This window comes from Folsomia candida, unplaced genomic scaffold (assembly GCF_002217175.1).
Source record: "Folsomia candida strain VU population unplaced genomic scaffold, ASM221717v1 Fcan01_Sc008, whole genome shotgun sequence".
Classification (NCBI taxonomy): domain Eukaryota; kingdom Metazoa; phylum Arthropoda; class Collembola; order Entomobryomorpha; family Isotomidae; genus Folsomia; species Folsomia candida.
This window is the reverse complement of record NW_019091200.1, coordinates 3,808,739-3,827,067: the sequence shown is the minus strand read 5'-3', so window position 1 is coordinate 3,827,067 and position 18,329 is coordinate 3,808,739. Positions and strand designations below refer to the sequence as shown.

Genomic DNA, 18,329 nt, shown 5'->3' with positions numbered 1-18,329 from the left:
ATTATGAATGCGTAATGAGTGCCAAAATTAAGATTTGCACATTTTACGGAAGTGTCTTTCGCGTATCAGCATCAAGTGCACACCTTTGTAAAAGTGCAATAAGTAGGTGGAAGTTGGGGAACCTTTGCCAAACCAAACATTTCACTGTCATGTAAAAAAAATATGAAATAAGATTTGACCACAAATTACATGAATATATTACGAAATAATGCTCATAGAACAAATTGATTCACCAATAGAAATAATTACTTCAGAATATGAAATATGCTTGAAGAATTGATTTATTTTTGATGAAAATCAGGTAGAAAATTGTTATGATACAAGAAATGTACAGCTTGAATATACACGCATGGAAATGATATCAGTTATTTCGAGGCATCGATAAGTCGTCGAAGTGACTTGAAGGCGTTGATCCTGCCTTCGCCGTGGTGATGGTTGGGAAATTGGTTGTCTGGAACTCCGCTGCAGACCTTTCCCATGTCGACGAGGTCCTGGTCAACCCCACCCCGCATGTGGGCCGTCACGTTGCCGAAGCTGATGCTCGGGTTGTAGGCGAGGAGGAGAGAGGTCAGTCCGGCGGCGTGGGGGCAGGCCATGCTCGTTCCGGAGAGGGCTCGATAAGCATCGTCAGCCGTGTTGTAGGCGGAAAGGACGTTGGATCCTGGTGCAGAGATGTCGGGCTTCATTCTTCCGTCGGTGGTAGGGCCAACGGAGGAGAAGGAGGACAATTCGTCGGTGACCGTGGTGGAACCCACGCCAATCACGTTTCGATCTCCGGGTGAGTTGGCCGTGTTGCAGGATGGGCCAGAATTTCCGATGGAGAAAAGTGGGATGATGTTGGCAGTGTGGAAAGCAGCAATTGCACCATCAAACCTGCAGAATTAAAAATAATCATAAAAGCTAGGCATTAGTATAGCAAAGTTAACTGCATTGAGACGCTACTCACCAAGTAGCACCGCGACCACCACCCCAACTGTTAGAAACGAGATGTGGGGCCTTGCTGCAGTCAGGCGCACTTCCGTTGGGACGCGTTGGACACGTGATGAACTGGGCGCATGCCAAAAGGGCGTTCTGGGCACACGATGAAGTCGCACATCCACGACAAGAAGTCCATTTAGCGTCTGGGTAGACCCCGATCCCTCCAGCGCCACAGATCGTCCCTGTCGTGTGAGTACCGTGACCGTTGATGTCCATGGGCAACGCGTTGGCATCGTAGGGGTCGAACCATCCATAATCTCCTAACCAGTTGGCTCTCAAGGCTTCGTGGGTGTGACGAGCTCCAGTGTCAATTGTTGACACCACGATTTGCGACGCTTTAGTCGTGGATCCCAAAAGTTCACGAGCTTCGGCCGCCTGAATTTTCTTGACGCCCCATTCGCCCGATGGATCTTGTCTTCCACGCAAAATTGGCCCCTCTACGATCGTGTCCAGTTCGATGATTTCCTCCAACTCCAAACTCTTGACCTCGTTGAAGGAGGCGAGGACCATGATCAAGTCCATCGTGGCTCCCTTGACGTAAACCTGGTTCGTGATCCACAGGGATTTGAACTCGAATCGCCCCTGGAGGTAGGACAGGACGTTGGACTGGACACGACCGGCGAGGCGGACGAGGGCAGAGTTCATGGCGTCAAGTCGGTCTTCTCGAGTGTCGAATCGGGTGTCATCAATCGCCTGCAAAGTTTCGGCCGTGCTTTCTTGAAAGGTCACGAAGATGTCGGCAGTTTCGGCTTGTTTGGCTGCTCGGAGGAGACGGTAGTCGATTTTGTCGCCATTTTCAGGTCGGCCTTGCGCCAATGCGACGAGTGCAAGTACTAGAAGTAGCTTCATTTTCAAGTGAAAATGTTTAATGGTTTTTGTTTCTGTTATTTGAAGTTGTAGTTAATAATTGTTTGAAGTGAATGATACTCTTCTCCAAAGTTTGGGTGCTTTTTATACCAAAAAGCTTCATTGTCTTGCTCTCATTGCGCATCAAAGTTTTATGAACTTTACTTTAATTTTGGGTGGGATTTCAATTATTTTTCCCAGTGTAAACTTGCAGATTAAACGATAATATGAAAGCATTGTTCCGATTCGTGGCATGAGTTGAACTTGAATATTAGTGATAATCATAATACATTGTACTCCACATTATGCAAATATGTATTATTTCTTGTCCATGCACTGCGCTCAATTGTGCTGCAGATGCCTGTTAGTTCACACATTGCATTTCCGACATGGGTGACTGGCCGTAAAAAGATCAATACTTTATTAATTCGCAACAGATTTACCCAGTGTGGTTGGCAGATAAGCTGCTACTGCAAATATTCAGTCTGAAAATAATAAGTGATGAGTTATGATAAGCTCAAGTTGTCAAAAATCTCGCCTCATTAATGAACTTCTGAAGTGGTGGATATATATGAATCACGCCTTGTTCAGATTTCTGGAAATTTTGTTTGTAAAAATTTATACGTGAAAGTCAAATGAATTCGTCTGTATTAACTATGAACTTGTGGTAAAAAAATCAATCCCACATTTTGGATTCTTTTGTATAATGAAATGCTTTGTGATTTTGTACTGAATTTTCTAATTTTGCATCCAGAAGTAAGATTTCAATTATTATTTGAATTTCATGAAATGTATTTAAGTATTACGAAAAGTTAAAATAAAAATTGCAGAAATTGCAGAAGAAATTTGACCCCAATAAATTTTCAGTACAGGGTACGAGATGTGATCTCGTGGCTGCATATTTGCCCTTCTGGTCCCTCGTTTTTCGTTCTGTAGGACGAGAGCAACGCCAAAGCGTCACTTTTAAGCTTTTTCGCCACCATTTAAAGCTAACAAACCTTACTTCGACACAACCTGTGAATGGATTTACTCTATCGCAACTCATTATTTTCATGGGTGACAAAAGTCATGGCATGCTAATCCAATAATTTAATAAATCAGAAGTACAGCTGGACATAATCTGTGCTTTTTCATGCTTATTTATTGTACCGGAATTTTACATGCACGTTTTATTAGAAAGATTGGTTTTAGGGCAAAAAATTTGCTCCGAGCTAAATTGTTTCCAGGGGAAGAGTTACCCAGATGCTAAACGTCAAATTGACATAAGATGATTTTACTTCCTCGAAACTATTCACTATAATTAAATTCTCTCCTCAAGAATTATTTCAATGGACTCAAACGGTCCGATTGCCTGGGATGTCAATTCCGCCCCCGCCTCCGAACCCCCGTCCAACTATGAAGCGATCGAATCTTATGATCAACCTCCACACCCCGCGCCTCCGCCGCCCAAACCCCCAGCGCCTCGCGGTGCTGGCTACAAACTCATGCTGCTCATTTGGAAGGTATAAAATACATAAGCAATCTTAATTCAAGAACTGTTTTAGTTGAATCCGCTTTACATATTTTTGAAGAATTGCCTCATCCGGAAAAGACACTGGTTTATTACTGGGATGGAAATTATCCTCCCTTTGGCATATATATGTCTGACTATGTACACATCGGGACGCGAAAACCCAACGCTGTTACAGGAATCATCGTCACCGCCCCGAAGGCACGAGGGCGAAAATAATCACCAAATGGATTTTGATTCTGATACGTACTCGAACCGGTTTGACAAAACGTACCTGGGAAGCTCCTGGCGATGCAAAAGGAGTTCAAATATTAGTCGTTGCATAATTGGATGGGCACCGGAAAAGGAAGGTTCAGGAAATGAGGTCGATGAAATAACTCGCGTTGTGAATAAACTTGAAACTATAATCTCACCAGATATTGGTAGGTGGAATTAGTAAATAGGTTGAATTTGCATGAAAAACAGTAACAATTTCACAAATATTTATTTCTATTTCGCTAAAATTTTCGAACAGAATGGGAGTCTTTCACTTCAGAAAAACGCATCGAAGACAACGTGGCACAAAGCAGTTTGAAAGATATCAAGGACAAAGGTCTCAAAGCCGGGGTTATCTTCGGCAGGGGCTTATCCTCCATTCGCAACAGAGGCGAGGGGACGTATCCCTACAAAATAAGAATGATGGCGATAAGAGGGTCCGGGTCGAAGGTTTATGAATTTCAGAAGGAAGATTTTCTCGTATTACAGCTAAGGACGGAACAAGCTCTGATAAAGAGTTTAACGGGGAAAAGCCCAACCGGAAATGTAAGTGCACTGTTAAACATTAAAAAAAAAGTGCAATATTGAGAATGTCTTGTGCAGATCCATCTTTACAACACGGATAACATGAAAAATGAAGCACAACAAAGATCAGGACCTATAAGACGTAGTTCTAAAATAACACCGTATGCATCCACATCACGCAGTCCTCCCTCTCCAATGGTCGAATTCAAGACAGTGTCCTTAGCCCAGTCGTTAATATTTGGCTTTTTGTTCATGGTTCCCTCGATTGTCGGGAGAGTCGTGGGGGAGCGAGTAACCGGGGTCAAAGTAAGATAACTAATGCATATTTAGGTACATATTTCTAGTATTAATAAATATGTATGTATGCACAAGTTTTTTCACATTTCTTTCAAACATTACCACAAAAAAAGGAACTATTTTCCGCAAAACTTTCAAGCAGAATGCTATCAATACGATAACCTATTTGTCTGTCGCCTAAATATTTTTAGGAGCTAATGAAGCTGAGCGGGGTTCCGAATTGGGAGCACTGGTTGGCCTGGATTCTGAACTCGATGGTCCCTCTGACCCTCTCCGTCGTGGGGGTCGCCATGATTGTGACATGCGTTGGTTCAAGACGCATGTTCTGGGGCTGTAACGTGGTTCTTCTTATCATTCTTCTCGAAGCTTTCGTCCTCGCCACAACGACATTCTGCTTCTTCATTTCGACATTTTTCACGAAACGTAACCTTTGCATTTGATTTGATAATAATAATGCAAAGTTCTTATTATTTGTGAAAATTTTGGTGAAAAATTATCTACCTACTAATTATCTGATATTTTGGTTAGATGTTTTTTTAAACTTCTTCAAACCTTTGTCTTTGTAGCCTCTTTGGGAACCTGTGTCGGATTACTTATTTATTTTGTGACTGATGCGGCGACTGTAGTCCTTGGGTTCGGAGCGTATGCGAAGTTAACCTTTCTGGGAAACTTCTTCGTGTGCCTGTCGCCGAATTTCGGGCTGGTAATGGGCTGCATGATGATTGGAAGATTTGAAAATGGGGAGACAGGTATGAAACGTGTATATGAAAAAAGCTATGAAGGCTGTAAGTGTAAATGTACTTATATTTAAAAAAAAAATTAAGGTATCACGTGGGGGGATCTTTTCGAGCCGGCTACACCCAAGGATACAATGACCTTGGGATATGTCATCCTAGCTTTGCTAACCGCTGCGGTTTTGTACCTCGTGTTGGCCATGTATCTGGAAAACATCATGCCAACCGAATACGGCGTGAGGAGACCGTGGCACTATCCCGTTTCCGTAATTTTCCGTAACAAATATTTCGAAAGCTAATAAATCGGCTAACTTTTTTACACAATTCTGGCAAGCTGTGTAAGACAAAACCGGGCAATTTCTGTTTCCAGGACTTGTACCAGATGTGTCAGAAAAAAAGCACTAAAGTTACTTCCGGAGTTGTGGAGTCTGACCAGGATTCTCTCGAGAAACCAGGTTTCGAAAAAGAGCCGGAAACACTTAAAGCCGGTGTCGTAATATCGAACTTGAAGAAATCCTTTGGGCGGAAGAATGCCGTTGATGGGGTGTCAATGACCATGTATGAGGGCGAAATCTTTGCACTTCTAGGTTCGTATTTTTATTATGCGAATTTTGTTGAAATTTTTTGCACGGTTTTGTATTTACTAACGAAATAGGTCACAACGGAGCTGGAAAGACGACAACGATTTCTTGCTGCACCGGTGTCATGAGTCCGACGAGTGGGAGCGTGGTCATTAACGGGGTCGATATCGTTAAAAACCCGAAAGCAATCGGGTCACAGGTTTGCCTATGCCCACAGCACAACCTCCTCTTTGACGACCTTACAGTCGATCAGCACTTAGCATTCTTCGGACGGGTGAGTCGGTCAAATATGCTATTTTTCAAAGATTTTTCTCGTTAAAACTGACATTTTTTCAGTTAAAAGGCATGAGTTCGTCGGCAGCTAAAATTGAACGGGGTCAAATGTTGAACAGACTCCGCTTGACAGACAAGGCAAATTCTTATTCAAAAAAATTATCCGGGGGACAAAAGCGAAAATTGTGTTTGGGAATTGCCTTGATAGGAGATGCGAAGGTTGTCTTTCTCGATGAGCCGACGAGGTTAGTCGTTTAGAACTTACCCATATATTTCGATTTTGTTCTCAAAATCTAAATTTTGCAGTGGATTGGATGTCGAAGCAAGACGAGCCATTTGGGACGCTTTACTGGTTTGCTGGTTTATTTTATTTCGCACATAAATTTACTGAAATTTTGGCTAAGTTTTTAATTGTAATTCAGGCTGAGCGAGGCAATCGGACGATAATTTTGACCACTCACTTTATGGAAGAGGCGGATGTTCTTGGCGACAGGATTGCCATCATGGCGCAGGGCAAAGTCCAGTGCTCCGGAAGTTCAATGTTCCTCAAGAAATACTTTGGTACGCGAAAAAGAGCTCTAACTTGTGCCTATCTTACAATTACTAATCTGAGTTTATCTTCAGGCGCCGGATACACATTCCACTTTACGATGACTGGAAATAATGGAAATAATGGAGACAGCATTTTAGCCGTCGTGCAAGGTCACGTACCTACTGCGACATTAGAAAAAGGCAAAAACGCCGGTGAATTGAGTATCACTTTGCCCACGGAGGACTGCCCGACGTCCCTCTTTCCCAAAATCTTCAAATCCCTGCAAGATAAGCAACAAAGCCTTGGAATTATATCAATGGGCATGTCGCTTACCACCATGGACGACGTTTACATCAAGTACATGCGTACAATATGGCTATTTTCTTAATGTTCTGAGCATGTCGTACAATTTTCAGAGTGGACGAGGCTTCATCCGCAGGTAACAAATCGGACCCGACACCAGCTCCATCTGTTGCCGTAACTCCGGCTCCAAGTGAGAGTCATAGCGTGGGTGTGGGTTCAACATCCCAATCGATAGCACCAGCAGGATCGGAGGACACAGTCGCCGAAGTACCGGAAGTAGACCCGGAAGGTAAATCAAATCAAGATAAGTATTTATCAATGTAAAGAAGCTACAGACCTCTTTTTACAGATCTTAACAAAGACATTGTGAAGTCCCGTAATCGTGGGGTCACATTATGGTGTCAACAGTTTGGTGCTTTCGTTTGCAAACGGTTCTCGTATATACGTCGAAAATGGAAATCGACGACGACACAGGTACACATGCAATTAAGTAGCTCTGGGATAACGTAATTACGAAAACTTTGCTTAACCTTTTAAAATTGAGTTTCCCCCCTGCACAGGTCGTGCTCCCCGTGCTTATCTTCATCTCCTGCATCCTAGGAGCAAATCGTGTAATGTACGAAACCATGAAGACGGATGCCCCAAGTGCACAAAAAATCGGATTTGAACCATACAGCGACAAAATTGTGAGTGCTCCCAATTTGAAAATTTACAAGAATACAAATTAGTTTATATGACGTGGCTTATCTTTGTCCTTGTTTCAGATAACGCTTTATAACGACATCAATGAGGTGGTACACATGTTGTTATTCTATCAAAAATCATGTTCTCATGTTCATATCTTCACAGACGCTCAATGAAGCTACGTGGTCTCATATAATCGGCCCTTCTGCCAGACAGGCAGAAGGGCCGACACTGCAGGTGGATCCTTAGCCGTTGAACTTGGACGACTGAGTACCCTCCATTTGTCCACATTTCAGACAAAGTACATCTTCGCTCTGGAGCTCAATGAGACAGAAATCACTGCCTTTTACCAGACAGGCGTTGAAACAAAATTCAATAACGAGGACGCTCTCGCGCTGAGTTTAGCATCCAACGTCCTCCTCGCAATCACGATGGATCGACGAAGCAATGTTACGCCACATCTTGAGATGACGACGCACCCCTTCTCACGCCTGCGCAATCTTGGCGAGATGGAGAAGCTGATGAAAGAGGAAAATTTCGGTTTGATTCAAGCGGCATTGTGCGGTGGCGCATTTCCCTTCGGACTGGCCATACTCGCCACAATGTTTATCATTCCGTTATTGGAAGAGAAAATCTGTAATGTGGGTTGGATTTCATTTTATATATATGAATTAATATATAATAGTAGCTTACAATGCGATGGTGTGAAGTGTGACGCTCCGATTTAGTTGAAATTTTGGAATTATATGTAGTCCAAGTCAATACAAAAAAAACGTTTTTTGCTTGAGGTAGTTTGTGCGAGGGTGGGAATGAGTCTAAATATTTGAGGTCAAAGTTGAAAAATGGAGGATTTTCCCCTCCGAGAAGAACGAAAGTGGAGTTTGCTTCCTCCGCTTGGTAAGAATCGCACCTTTTTAACCTTTGACCTTAAATATTCTGACTCATTCCAACCATCGCACAAACTGCCTCAAGAAACCTTGTTTGTATTGAATTGGACTACATAATTCCAAAATTTAAGCCAAATCGGAGTGTTACATTTCACACGATCGCATTGTTAGTTCTGAAATTTGCCCCTTATGCTTTTCTACAAATATATTTGTAGGCTAAACAACTTCAACTGATGACCGGGGCGAGTCCGTTGATCTACTGGGGCACCTGTTTTGTATGCGACTTTGCCATGGCCTTTGCAACAACTTGTGTCATATTCATTTGCATATTCTGTGTACAAGACAAGCCAATCTATACTGATAGAGGTGAAATAAGCAGTATGATTTTCAAAAATTTTGTTTCCAAATCAGCATTTTTCGAAATTTTTAGGTATCTTATTCCTCATCTTGATCGTGTCAGTTTTTGCTTCCATCTCGTTAGCACACTTGTTTAGCCTCGCTTTTAATAATGTTACGGTCGGATTCGCAGTCGTGCTGATTATCCAGTTAATGTCTGGTGAGTGGATTTGCTGTTTTTTTAAATAGGATGGGTGAAAAGCCAGTTGCGTCGGAAGTTGGGAGGGGCATATGGGGACATTAGCATTGTGGGATTGGAGGAGGAGCGACTTATTAACATGGGCAATATTATAATTTTGCTGAATTTATGGGTGGGGGCAATGTCCCCTTGCTTCCACAGCCAATGTGACGCCCGGCTTATTCCCATTCGGAACGTGGTCTGCGAGAAACATTTCGAAGCGTGGGTTCGATTTGCGTTTTTTTCGGCAATCCCGTGGGAAAAAATCCCATATAGACCTAAAAAAAGGGGGATGTGGCCCCCCGCTTTCCCGGAAAACGCGCTTTGTTTGCACCTTTGCACCACAAATCGTTTCCAAGTTTCCCCCATTTTATGCATCACTTCGTTACATTTCATAATTCAGATAAATCAAAAAAAATAAACTAATTGATCAAATTATTTCATTTTTAGGAGTGATTGGTTCTCTGGCAAGCAGCAATGAGGGTGTGGAAGGTTACACCACGATGGTCGCAGTAATGCGAGGACTGTTCATGTGGTTTCCAAGCTTTGGTACCACACTCTCCGTCATCAAGTTCCTCACCGTTGCAATGAGTGACCATCGTTGCGCCTATTTTCCCAGCGAGGGGGAAAGTCTGATCTGCGTTCCTGGCATGGGCGAAGATTGGAAGGACTATGAGAGGCTGATAGCTCACTGTTGCCGTAAGTACATTTTCAAATTGAGAATCCAAACCAGAGTTCATTTCTGGAGGATTTCTTATGTTGTTATCTGAGGTTGCCAGATAATTTCCTAGATTTACAAATGATTGGAAGTGGACACATCCATGGAATAGAATTAGGGTCACTTCATTTGCATAGATCTGCTATGCCGATTCTATGCAAATCTTAGAAGGTGTCTGGCAGCCTCAGATAACAACACAGAAATATCCGACCAAGATATCAACTCTGGTTTGGACTGCGAAAAACATTTACAAAGACCAGGTTAAATGTACATATAGCCCGATTCTGCGTTTTGTTAACGATTCATAAAGTGTTTTGAGGTCATCTCGAATTTCTAAATTAAGCTACTCGTGTCAAGTAAATAGCCTAAATCACTAGTAAATACTACATTTCCAGGCTGAACGTAGAAAATTATTATTTGAAGGGTACATTTATAACTCAGAATTTTGTCGTTTTTTTAAATTTCTACAGAAGACTGTTCCATTTTTCCTGAAGCAAAATGCCTCCATGAAGTAGAATCGTCTTACTTGGTGTGGACAATGACGAAGACGATGAAGACGACGATGATGAAGCAGGTGACCCCAAGGCCGACGCATAAGCCGTGGACTTGGCCGAAGAATAGGCCGACGACTAGGCCGAGGCCTTGGCCGAAATATTTTCCACACCCTTCCTTCGCGGAGGAAGAAGAAGTTCGCGTGGTTGAAATATTCCGGGCCGGATTGGGACAGGAGTTGTTCTACATTTTGCTTGTTGGAGTCCTCTATCAGATAATCCTCCTCCTTCTCGAAGTCGTGATATTTCCATTGTTAAAAAAACACACGGGGAAGGGAGGAGCACCTCAAGTTGATCAAGGACAAGTTGACCCTGACGTGCAAGAAGAGGCTGACAGGGTGAAAGAACTCGTTCAAACACGTAAAGTTTTATTCATTTTAAAGTCAACGTAACCGTTCAGCATTATTTTTCTGACGTAGGAGCCACTGACCAAGACGCTCTCGTGGTGGAAAACTTTGCCAAAATGTACGGACCCTTTGCTGCAGTGGCGGACGTAAGCTTTGGCGTCCATCACGGCGAATGTTTCGGTTTGCTTGGCGTGAATGGGGCTGGAGTAAGTGCAGTGCATTTTTACACAACAAATATGAAATTTTATGCAATAAAAATCGCCTAATATTTTGTAATATTCCTAGAAAACGACGACATTCCGTGAGTCATAATTTTATCAAATTGTGCAAAAATTGCACATTTCATAGTTTCGCGATAAAATTCCCCACTTAATCCAGGTATGCTCACGGGGGATGAAAGTAGGACGAGGGGTAACGCTTACATTTCAAATACCAGCTTGACCCAGTCAGGAAGTGCGTTTTACTCGCGGATTGGGTACTGTCCCCAATCTGACGGAATTATCGGCGTGCTCAGTGGACTCGAGATGGTCCTTCTTTTCGCCCGCTTGAGAGGAGTGAAACAGGTCAAAAACGACTGTGCAGAGTGGATGGAGCGAGTGGGTCGGGACAAAATCATTGATTGATTATTCACATTCATGTTTGTATGACCCTGAATTTTGGTTTAATTCATTATAAGGTCTGACTGACAGTAAGGACGTTCAGTGTCGAAACTACTCGGGAGGAATGAAGCGGCGTTTGAGTGCGGCTATGGTAAATATGAAAAGCTTCAAGATTGCGAATTACGCATACTTAATCAAGGCTAAACTAATATGAGTTTTCAGGCTTTGGTTGGAGATCCTGACATCGTTTTGCTAGACGAACCGGTAAATTATTCCTATAATTCTGCTGATATCCAGAATATTTTGGAAATTCTGATTTTGGAAATTTTTCTTCAGACAAGTGGCGTTGATCCCGTGAGTCGGAGAGAATTCTGGAAAATTATCATGTCCACGAAAGCCTCTGGCAGAGCGATCATTCTCACATCGCACAGGTAAAAGCTAAAAAAAAAAATACGGCGACTTCCGGTTTTACTCATGCCCACATTAATTCAAAATTTTTCCATCCAAGCATGGACGAAATTGAGGCGTGCTGCTCCAGGCTGGGGATCATGGTAAACGGTCGTCTTCAATGTCTCGGTGGCGTGCAGTATCTCAAATCCAAGTTCGCCCAAGGCTTCACCTTATCCGTCACCTTGACCCAAGAAGCTCTCACGCTTAACCAAGAAGTAGAGGAGCTAATTTTCGAAATTTTGCAAAAGTTTGATCCTTGCATGCTCAGAGATAGACACGCGGTAAATAAATATTCACATACAGAACTGGGAGACATAATTTTTGGAGTTTATTACTCGAGTTTGTCCTAAATGCCTCGTTTTTTTAGACGTCATTACAGTACCAAGTACTAAACCCTACGATCCCCTGGGACGTTCTGTTTGGCAAGATGGAGGAGGTCAAGGTCAAGTACGAGAAGCTTATCGCGGATTACTCAATCACGGAAACAACTCTTGAGGAGGTTTTCCTCGCTTTTGCACGAATGCAGTATCCAAGTCGATACGCGGATACTAAGTGCCCTTGCAAGTGCGGATGATACCTTAAGGGTGGGTCTGAATGAAGTGGAAATATTTCTAGCGCCATCACTGTCAAAGAAGTTAGTAGAAGAAACTTAATAAAATAACTTCGATATTAAACATTTTCATTTGGTCACTTGGTATTCAATTTCCACCTTCGTTTTACAATAATTTATCGAGAATGTAGAAGTAAATGAAAGTCAAATATTTTTAAGTACGGGTGGAATGGTCCCAACAAAATGGTTCACCGATAGTAATAATTTTTTAGCAATACAAAGTTGGTATGCAGCAATGATTTATTTTTGATTAAAATCAGTTAGAAAATGGTTATGGTACAAGAAATGTACAGCTTGAATATACACGGATGAAAAAGATATCAGTTATTTGGAGGCATCAATAAGTCGTCGAAGTGACTTGAAGGCGTTGATCCTGCCTTCGCCGTGATGATGGTTGGGAAATTGATTGTCGGGGATTCCGCTGCAGACCTTTCCCATGTCGACGAGGTCCTGGTCAACCCCACCCCGCATGTGGGCCGTCACATTTCCAAAGCTGATGCTCGGGTTGTAGGCGAGGAGGAGAGAGGTCAGTCCGGCGGCGTGGGGGCAGGCCATGCTCGTTCCGGAGAGGGCTCGATAAGCATCGTCCGCCGTGTTGTAGGCGGAAAGGACGTTGGATCCTGGTGCAGAGATGTCGGGCTTCATTCTTCCGTCGGTTGTGGGGCCAACGGAGGAGAAGGAGGACAACTCGTCGTCGACCGTGGTCGAACCCACGCCAATCACGTTTCGATCTCCGGGTGAGTTGGCCGTGTTGCAGGATGGGCCAGAATTTCCGATGGAGAAAAGTGGGATGATGTTGGCAGTGTGGAAAGCAGCAATTGCGCCATCAAACCTGAAGGATTGGAAAATTGAAAATAGTCATATAAACCTGGGCATTGTTAGAGTAAATTTAATTGAATTTAGACTGACCAAGTAGCACCGCGACCGCCTCCCCAACTATTTGAAACGAGATGTGGGGCCTTGCTGCAGTCTGGGGCACTTCCGTCGGGACGCGTTGGACACGTGATGAACTGGGCGCATGCCAAAAGAGCGTTCTGGGCACAAGATGAAGTCGCACATCCACGACAAGAAGTCCATTTAGCATCTGGGTAGACTCCAATCCCTCCAGCGCCACAGATCGTCCCAGTCGTGTGAGTACCGTGACCGTTGATGTCCATGGGAAGTGCGTTGGCATCATAGGGGTCGAACCATCCATAATCTCCGAACCAGTTGGCTCTCAAGGCTTCGTGGGTGTGTCGAGCTCCAGTGTCAATTGTTGACACCACGATTTGCGACGCTTTGGTCGAGGTCCCCAAAAGTTCACGAGCTTCGGCCGCCTGAATTTTCTTGACGCCCCATTCGCCCGATGGATCTTGTCTTCCACGCAAAATTGGCCCCTCTACGATCGTGTCCAGTTCGATGATTTCCTCCAACTCCAAACTCTTGACTTCGTTGAAGGAGGCGAGGACCATGATCAAGTCCATCGTGGCTCCCTTGACGTAAACCTGGTTCGTGATCCACAGGGATTTGAACTCGAATCGCCCCTGGAGGTAGGACAGGACGTTGGACTGGACACGGCCGGCGAGGCGGACGAGGGCAGAGTTCATGGCGTCAAGTCGGTCTTCTCGAGTGTCGAATCGGGTGTCATCAATCGCCTGCAAAGTTTCGGCCGTGCTTTCTTGAAAGGTCACGAAGATGTCGGCAGTTTCGGCTTGTTTGGCTGCTCGGAGGAGACGGTAGTCGATTTTGTCGCCATTTTCAGGTCGGCCTTGCGCCAATGCGACGAGTGCAAGTACTAGAAGTAGCTTCATTTTCAAGTGAAAATGTTTAATGGTTTTTGTTTCTGTTATTTGAAGTTGTAGTTAATAATTGTTTGAAGTGAATGATACTCTTCTCCAAAGTTTGGGTGCTTTTTATACCAAAAAGCTTCATTGTCTTGCTCTCATCACGTATCAAAGTTTATGAACTTTACATTAATTTTGGGTGGGATTTCAATTATTTTTCCCAGTGTACATATTGGTAAACTTGCAGATCAAACGATAATATGAAAGCATTGTTTCGATGCGTGACATAAGTTGAACTTGAATATTGGTGATAATAATAATACATTGTACTCCACATTATGCAAATATGTATTATTTCTTGTCCATGCACTACGTTTAATTGTGCTGCAGATGCCTGTTAGTTCACACACTGCATTTCCGACATGGGTGATTGGCCGTAAAAAGATCAATACTTTATTAATTCGCAGCAGATTTACCCAGTGTGGTTAGCAGATAAGCTGCTACTGCAAATATTCAGCCTGGCGACAATACATAAGTAGTGAGTAACGATGAGCTTAAGTTGTCAAAAATCTTTTCGGTTGATTGGCAAATATGCAGCCATGCTATGAGATCACCCAGTGGTTGACCAGTGGGGGTCACCGGAGTGGATGGGGAATTACGCACCAAAATTTCAAAATTATAGTAGAAAGCTGAAATTTGTTACAGAGGTTGCTAATGGCTCCTAATGAAAGAATATGAATTGAAATTAGAAAATTTTTCAACAGTAGGCACCCGAGGGGGTGACCAATACCGATTTTTCAAAGTCATCCAATCGAGCTAATAACTAATTTCCAATTTCACGGTTAACACATAATATGTGTTTTCTAATATTTGTTTTGTAATATGTAATTTTTTAAATTCCATGTACAAATTTTCAAGTACATAATTTCCAGACATCGGAACAAAGCGTGAATCATACATATATCCACCACTTGACAAGTCTATCAATGGGGCGAGATTTTGGATAAATTAGGCTTATCATTACTCATTCCCTATTGTCGCCAGGCTGAATATTTGCAGTAGCAGCTTATCTGCTAACCACACTGGGTAAATCTGCTGCGAATTAATAAAGTATTGATCTTTTTACGGCCAATCACCCATGTCGGAAATGCAGTGTGTGAACTAACAGGCATCTGCAGCACAATTAAACGTAGTGCATGGACAAGAAATAATACATATTTGCATAATGTGGAGTACAATGTATTATTATTATCACCAATATTCAAGTTCAACTTATGTCACGCATCGAAACAATGCTTTCATATTATCGTTTGATCTGCAAGTTTACCAATATGTACACTGGGAAAAATAATTGAAATCCCACCCAAAATTAATGTAAAGTTCATAAACTTTGATACGTGATGAGAGCAAGACAATGAAGCTTTTTGGTATAAAAAGCACCCAAACTTTGGAGAAGAGTATCATTCACTTCAAACAATTATTAACTACAACTTCAAATAACAGAAACAAAAACCATTAAACATTTTCACTTGAAAATGAAGCTACTTCTAGTACTTGCACTCGTCGCATTGGCGCAAGGCCGACCTGAAAATGGCGACAAAATCGACTACCGTCTCCTCCGAGCAGCCAAACAAGCCGAAACTGCCGACATCTTCGTGACCTTTCAAGAAAGCACGGCCGAAACTTTGCAGGCGATTGATGACACCCGATTCGACACTCGAGAAGACCGACTTGACGCCATGAACTCTGCCCTCGTCCGCCTCGCCGGCCGTGTCCAGTCCAACGTCCTGTCCTACCTCCAGGGGCGATTCGAGTTCAAATCCCTGTGGATCACGAACCAGGTTTACGTCAAGGGAGCCACGATGGACTTGATCATGGTCCTCGCCTCCTTCAACGAAGTCAAGAGTTTGGAGTTGGAGGAAATCATCGAACTGGACACGATCGTAGAGGGGCCAATTTTGCGTGGAAGACAAGATCCATCGGGCGAATGGGGCGTCAAGAAAATTCAGGCGGCCGAAGCTCGTGAACTTTTGGGGACCTCGACCAAAGCGTCGCAAATCGTGGTGTCAACAATTGACACTGGAGCTCGACACACCCACGAAGCCTTGAGAGCCAACTGGTTCGGAGATTATGGATGGTTCGACCCCTATGATGCCAACGCACTTCCCATGGACATCAACGGTCACGGTACTCACACGACTGGGACGATCTGTGGCGCTGGAGGGATTGGAGTCTACCCAGATGCTAAATGGACTTCTTGTCGTGGATGTGCGACTTCATCTTGTGCCCAGAACGCTCTTTTGGCATGCGCCCAGTTCATCACGTGTCCAACGCGTCCCGACGGAAGTGCCCCAGACTGCAGCAAGGCCCCACATCTCGTTTCAAATAGTTGGGGAGGCGGTCGCGGTGCTACTTGGTCAGTCTAAATTCAATTAAATTTACTCTAACAATGCCCAGGTTTATATGACTATTTTCAATTTTCCAATCCTTCAGGTTTGATGGCGCAATTGCTGCTTTCCACACTGCCAACATCATCCCACTTTTCTCCATCGGAAATTCTGGCCCATCCTGCAACACGGCCAACTCACCCGGAGATCGAAACGTGATTGGCGTGGGTTCGACCACGGTCGACGACGAGTTGTCCTCCTTCTCCTCCGTTGGCCCCACAACCGACGGAAGAATGAAGCCCGACATCTCTGCACCAGGATCCAACGTCCTTTCCGCCTACAACACGGCGGACGATGCTTATCGAGCCCTCTCCGGAACGAGCATGGCCTGCCCCCACGCCGCCGGACTGACCTCTCTCCTCCTCGCCTACAACCCGAGCATCAGCTTTGGAAATGTGACGGCCCACATGCGGGGTGGGGTTGACCAGGACCTCGTCGACATGGGAAAGGTCTGCAGCGGAATCCCCGACAATCAATTTCCCAACCATCATCACGGCGAAGGCAGGATCAACGCCTTCAAGTCACTTCGACGACTTATTGATGCCTCCAAATAACTGATATCTTTTTCATCCGTGTATATTCAAGCTGTACATTTCTTGTACCATAACCATTTTCTAACTGATTTTAATCAAAAATAAATCATTTCTGCAAACTAACTTTATGTTCATAATTCTATTAACTTATAACCTTTTAAGCATTTACATTTTATAGTCGAAAATGGGGAATGAACTTTGACCATGAATGTCATGGAGAAAAATTTTACACCAAGTTTCCTAAACCATGGTGTTCATGTCATATTTTTTACACATCGAAAGACCAAAACCATGTTAGTCATGGTCGCAAAAATTTGCATTGCAGGACCAATACCATCAAAGTCATGGCGATTGTTTTTGCAAGAAAATACTTTGACCATGACATACAAGGAAGTCGAAAATAATAATTTCCACAGCTTTTTAGCCCGAGTCAGGGCTTATGGAACCGTCATGTCCGTCCGTCCGTCCGTCCGTAAACAGGATAACTCTCTTTAAACACAAGCTACCGACTTGAAATTTTTACCATGTGCATATTGGACAAAGTTAGGAATCGAGTTCGAAGATGGGCGAAATCGGTTAACTGGTTACCCGGTGGGGGTCATCTGAGTGGGTGGGGTCTTATGCACCAAAATTTCAAAATTGTCGTAGAAAGCTGAAATTTGGCACAGAGGTTGCTAATGGCTCCTAATAGATAAAACCTACAGTGAAGACTCCATATAGCCCGAGTCAGGGACATAGTCCCTGACTCAATAAGTCAGAGCCCGCTTCTAAATTTTTTTCCGAATTGACCAACATAATATCACCAACTTCCGTGTTGTGGATGGTTAAAAGTTTGTTAGATAGTTTCTATTATTTGGTCCCAAATTTTTGAGCAAGTTACAGATCATGTGTCTTGACCACCATGACCAGTGGGCTTCTTTAACATCCTGAAGCTCTAAGCTGTATGTATGTGCTATCCAGCAGTGGTTTTCAGCCTCCATATCAAATTTCAGCTCGATATAATGATTTTGAAAAATCAGTATGGGTCACCCCATAGGGTCACTCTGGTTGCACTTTACTCACTTTTAACTTCATATTCTTTAATTAGAAGCCATTAAGTACCATCGTGCCGGATTTCATTTTTTTAAAGTAATTTCTAAAAATCAGTATGGGTCACCCCACAGGGTCCCTCAAGATTAAAATTTTTCCAACCTGAAGTTATTTTTTTCTATTAGGAGCCATTAGCAACCTCTGTATCAAATTTCAGCTCTCTACAACAATTTTGAAATTTTGGTGCAAAATACCCTACCCACTTATATGACCCCCACCGGTTCAAAACTTTTCTGATCGAAC

At 43.4% G+C, this 18,329-nt stretch overlaps 4 protein-coding genes across 4 annotated transcripts; 2 read left to right on the top strand and 2 right to left on the bottom strand.

Moving 5' to 3' along the window:
• Positions 1–263: 263 nt before the first annotated feature.
• LOC110853082 (bacillopeptidase F) lies at positions 264–1,909 on the bottom strand. The gene is made up of 2 exons (XM_022101312.2): positions 947–1,909; positions 264–873 (listed from the first exon to the last, which is right to left on the bottom strand). Exons 1-2 carry the CDS (start codon positions 1,825–1,827, stop codon positions 366–368), a joined length of 1,389 nt encoding a protein of 462 aa, XP_021957004.1. The 5' UTR covers positions 1,828–1,909; the 3' UTR covers positions 264–365.
• A 1,243-nt stretch (positions 1,910–3,152) lies between these two features.
• LOC110853243 (ATP-binding cassette sub-family A member 3) lies at positions 3,153–12,267 on the top strand. The gene is made up of 31 exons (XM_022101496.2): positions 3,153–3,326; positions 3,513–3,756; positions 3,849–4,135; positions 4,193–4,420; positions 4,603–4,834; positions 4,978–5,160; positions 5,236–5,411; positions 5,516–5,732; positions 5,801–6,000; positions 6,063–6,244; positions 6,306–6,351; positions 6,422–6,560; positions 6,624–6,888; positions 6,948–7,123; positions 7,184–7,308; positions 7,395–7,520; positions 7,599–7,628; positions 7,684–7,755; positions 7,815–8,159; positions 8,621–8,771; positions 8,836–8,961; positions 9,430–9,678; positions 10,168–10,608; positions 10,668–10,801; positions 10,881–10,896; positions 10,974–11,195; positions 11,272–11,345; positions 11,417–11,458; positions 11,531–11,625; positions 11,703–11,925; positions 12,012–12,267. Exons 1-31 carry the CDS (start codon positions 3,153–3,155, stop codon positions 12,216–12,218), a joined length of 5,427 nt encoding a protein of 1,808 aa, XP_021957188.1. The 3' UTR covers positions 12,219–12,267.
• A 209-nt stretch (positions 12,268–12,476) lies between these two features.
• LOC110853081 (bacillopeptidase F) lies at positions 12,477–14,125 on the bottom strand. Its single transcript, XM_022101311.2, has 2 exons — positions 13,164–14,125; positions 12,477–13,086 (listed from the first exon to the last, which is right to left on the bottom strand). The coding sequence occupies exons 1-2, from the start codon at positions 14,042–14,044 to the stop codon at positions 12,579–12,581; spliced, it is 1,389 nt and encodes a 462-aa protein (XP_021957003.1). The 5' UTR covers positions 14,045–14,125; the 3' UTR covers positions 12,477–12,578.
• A 1,345-nt stretch (positions 14,126–15,470) lies between these two features.
• LOC110853080 (bacillopeptidase F) lies at positions 15,471–17,120 on the top strand. The gene is made up of 2 exons (XM_022101310.2): positions 15,471–16,433; positions 16,511–17,120. Exons 1-2 carry the CDS (start codon positions 15,553–15,555, stop codon positions 17,016–17,018), a joined length of 1,389 nt encoding a protein of 462 aa, XP_021957002.1. The 5' UTR covers positions 15,471–15,552; the 3' UTR covers positions 17,019–17,120.
• Positions 17,121–18,329: the final 1,209 nt, after the last annotated feature.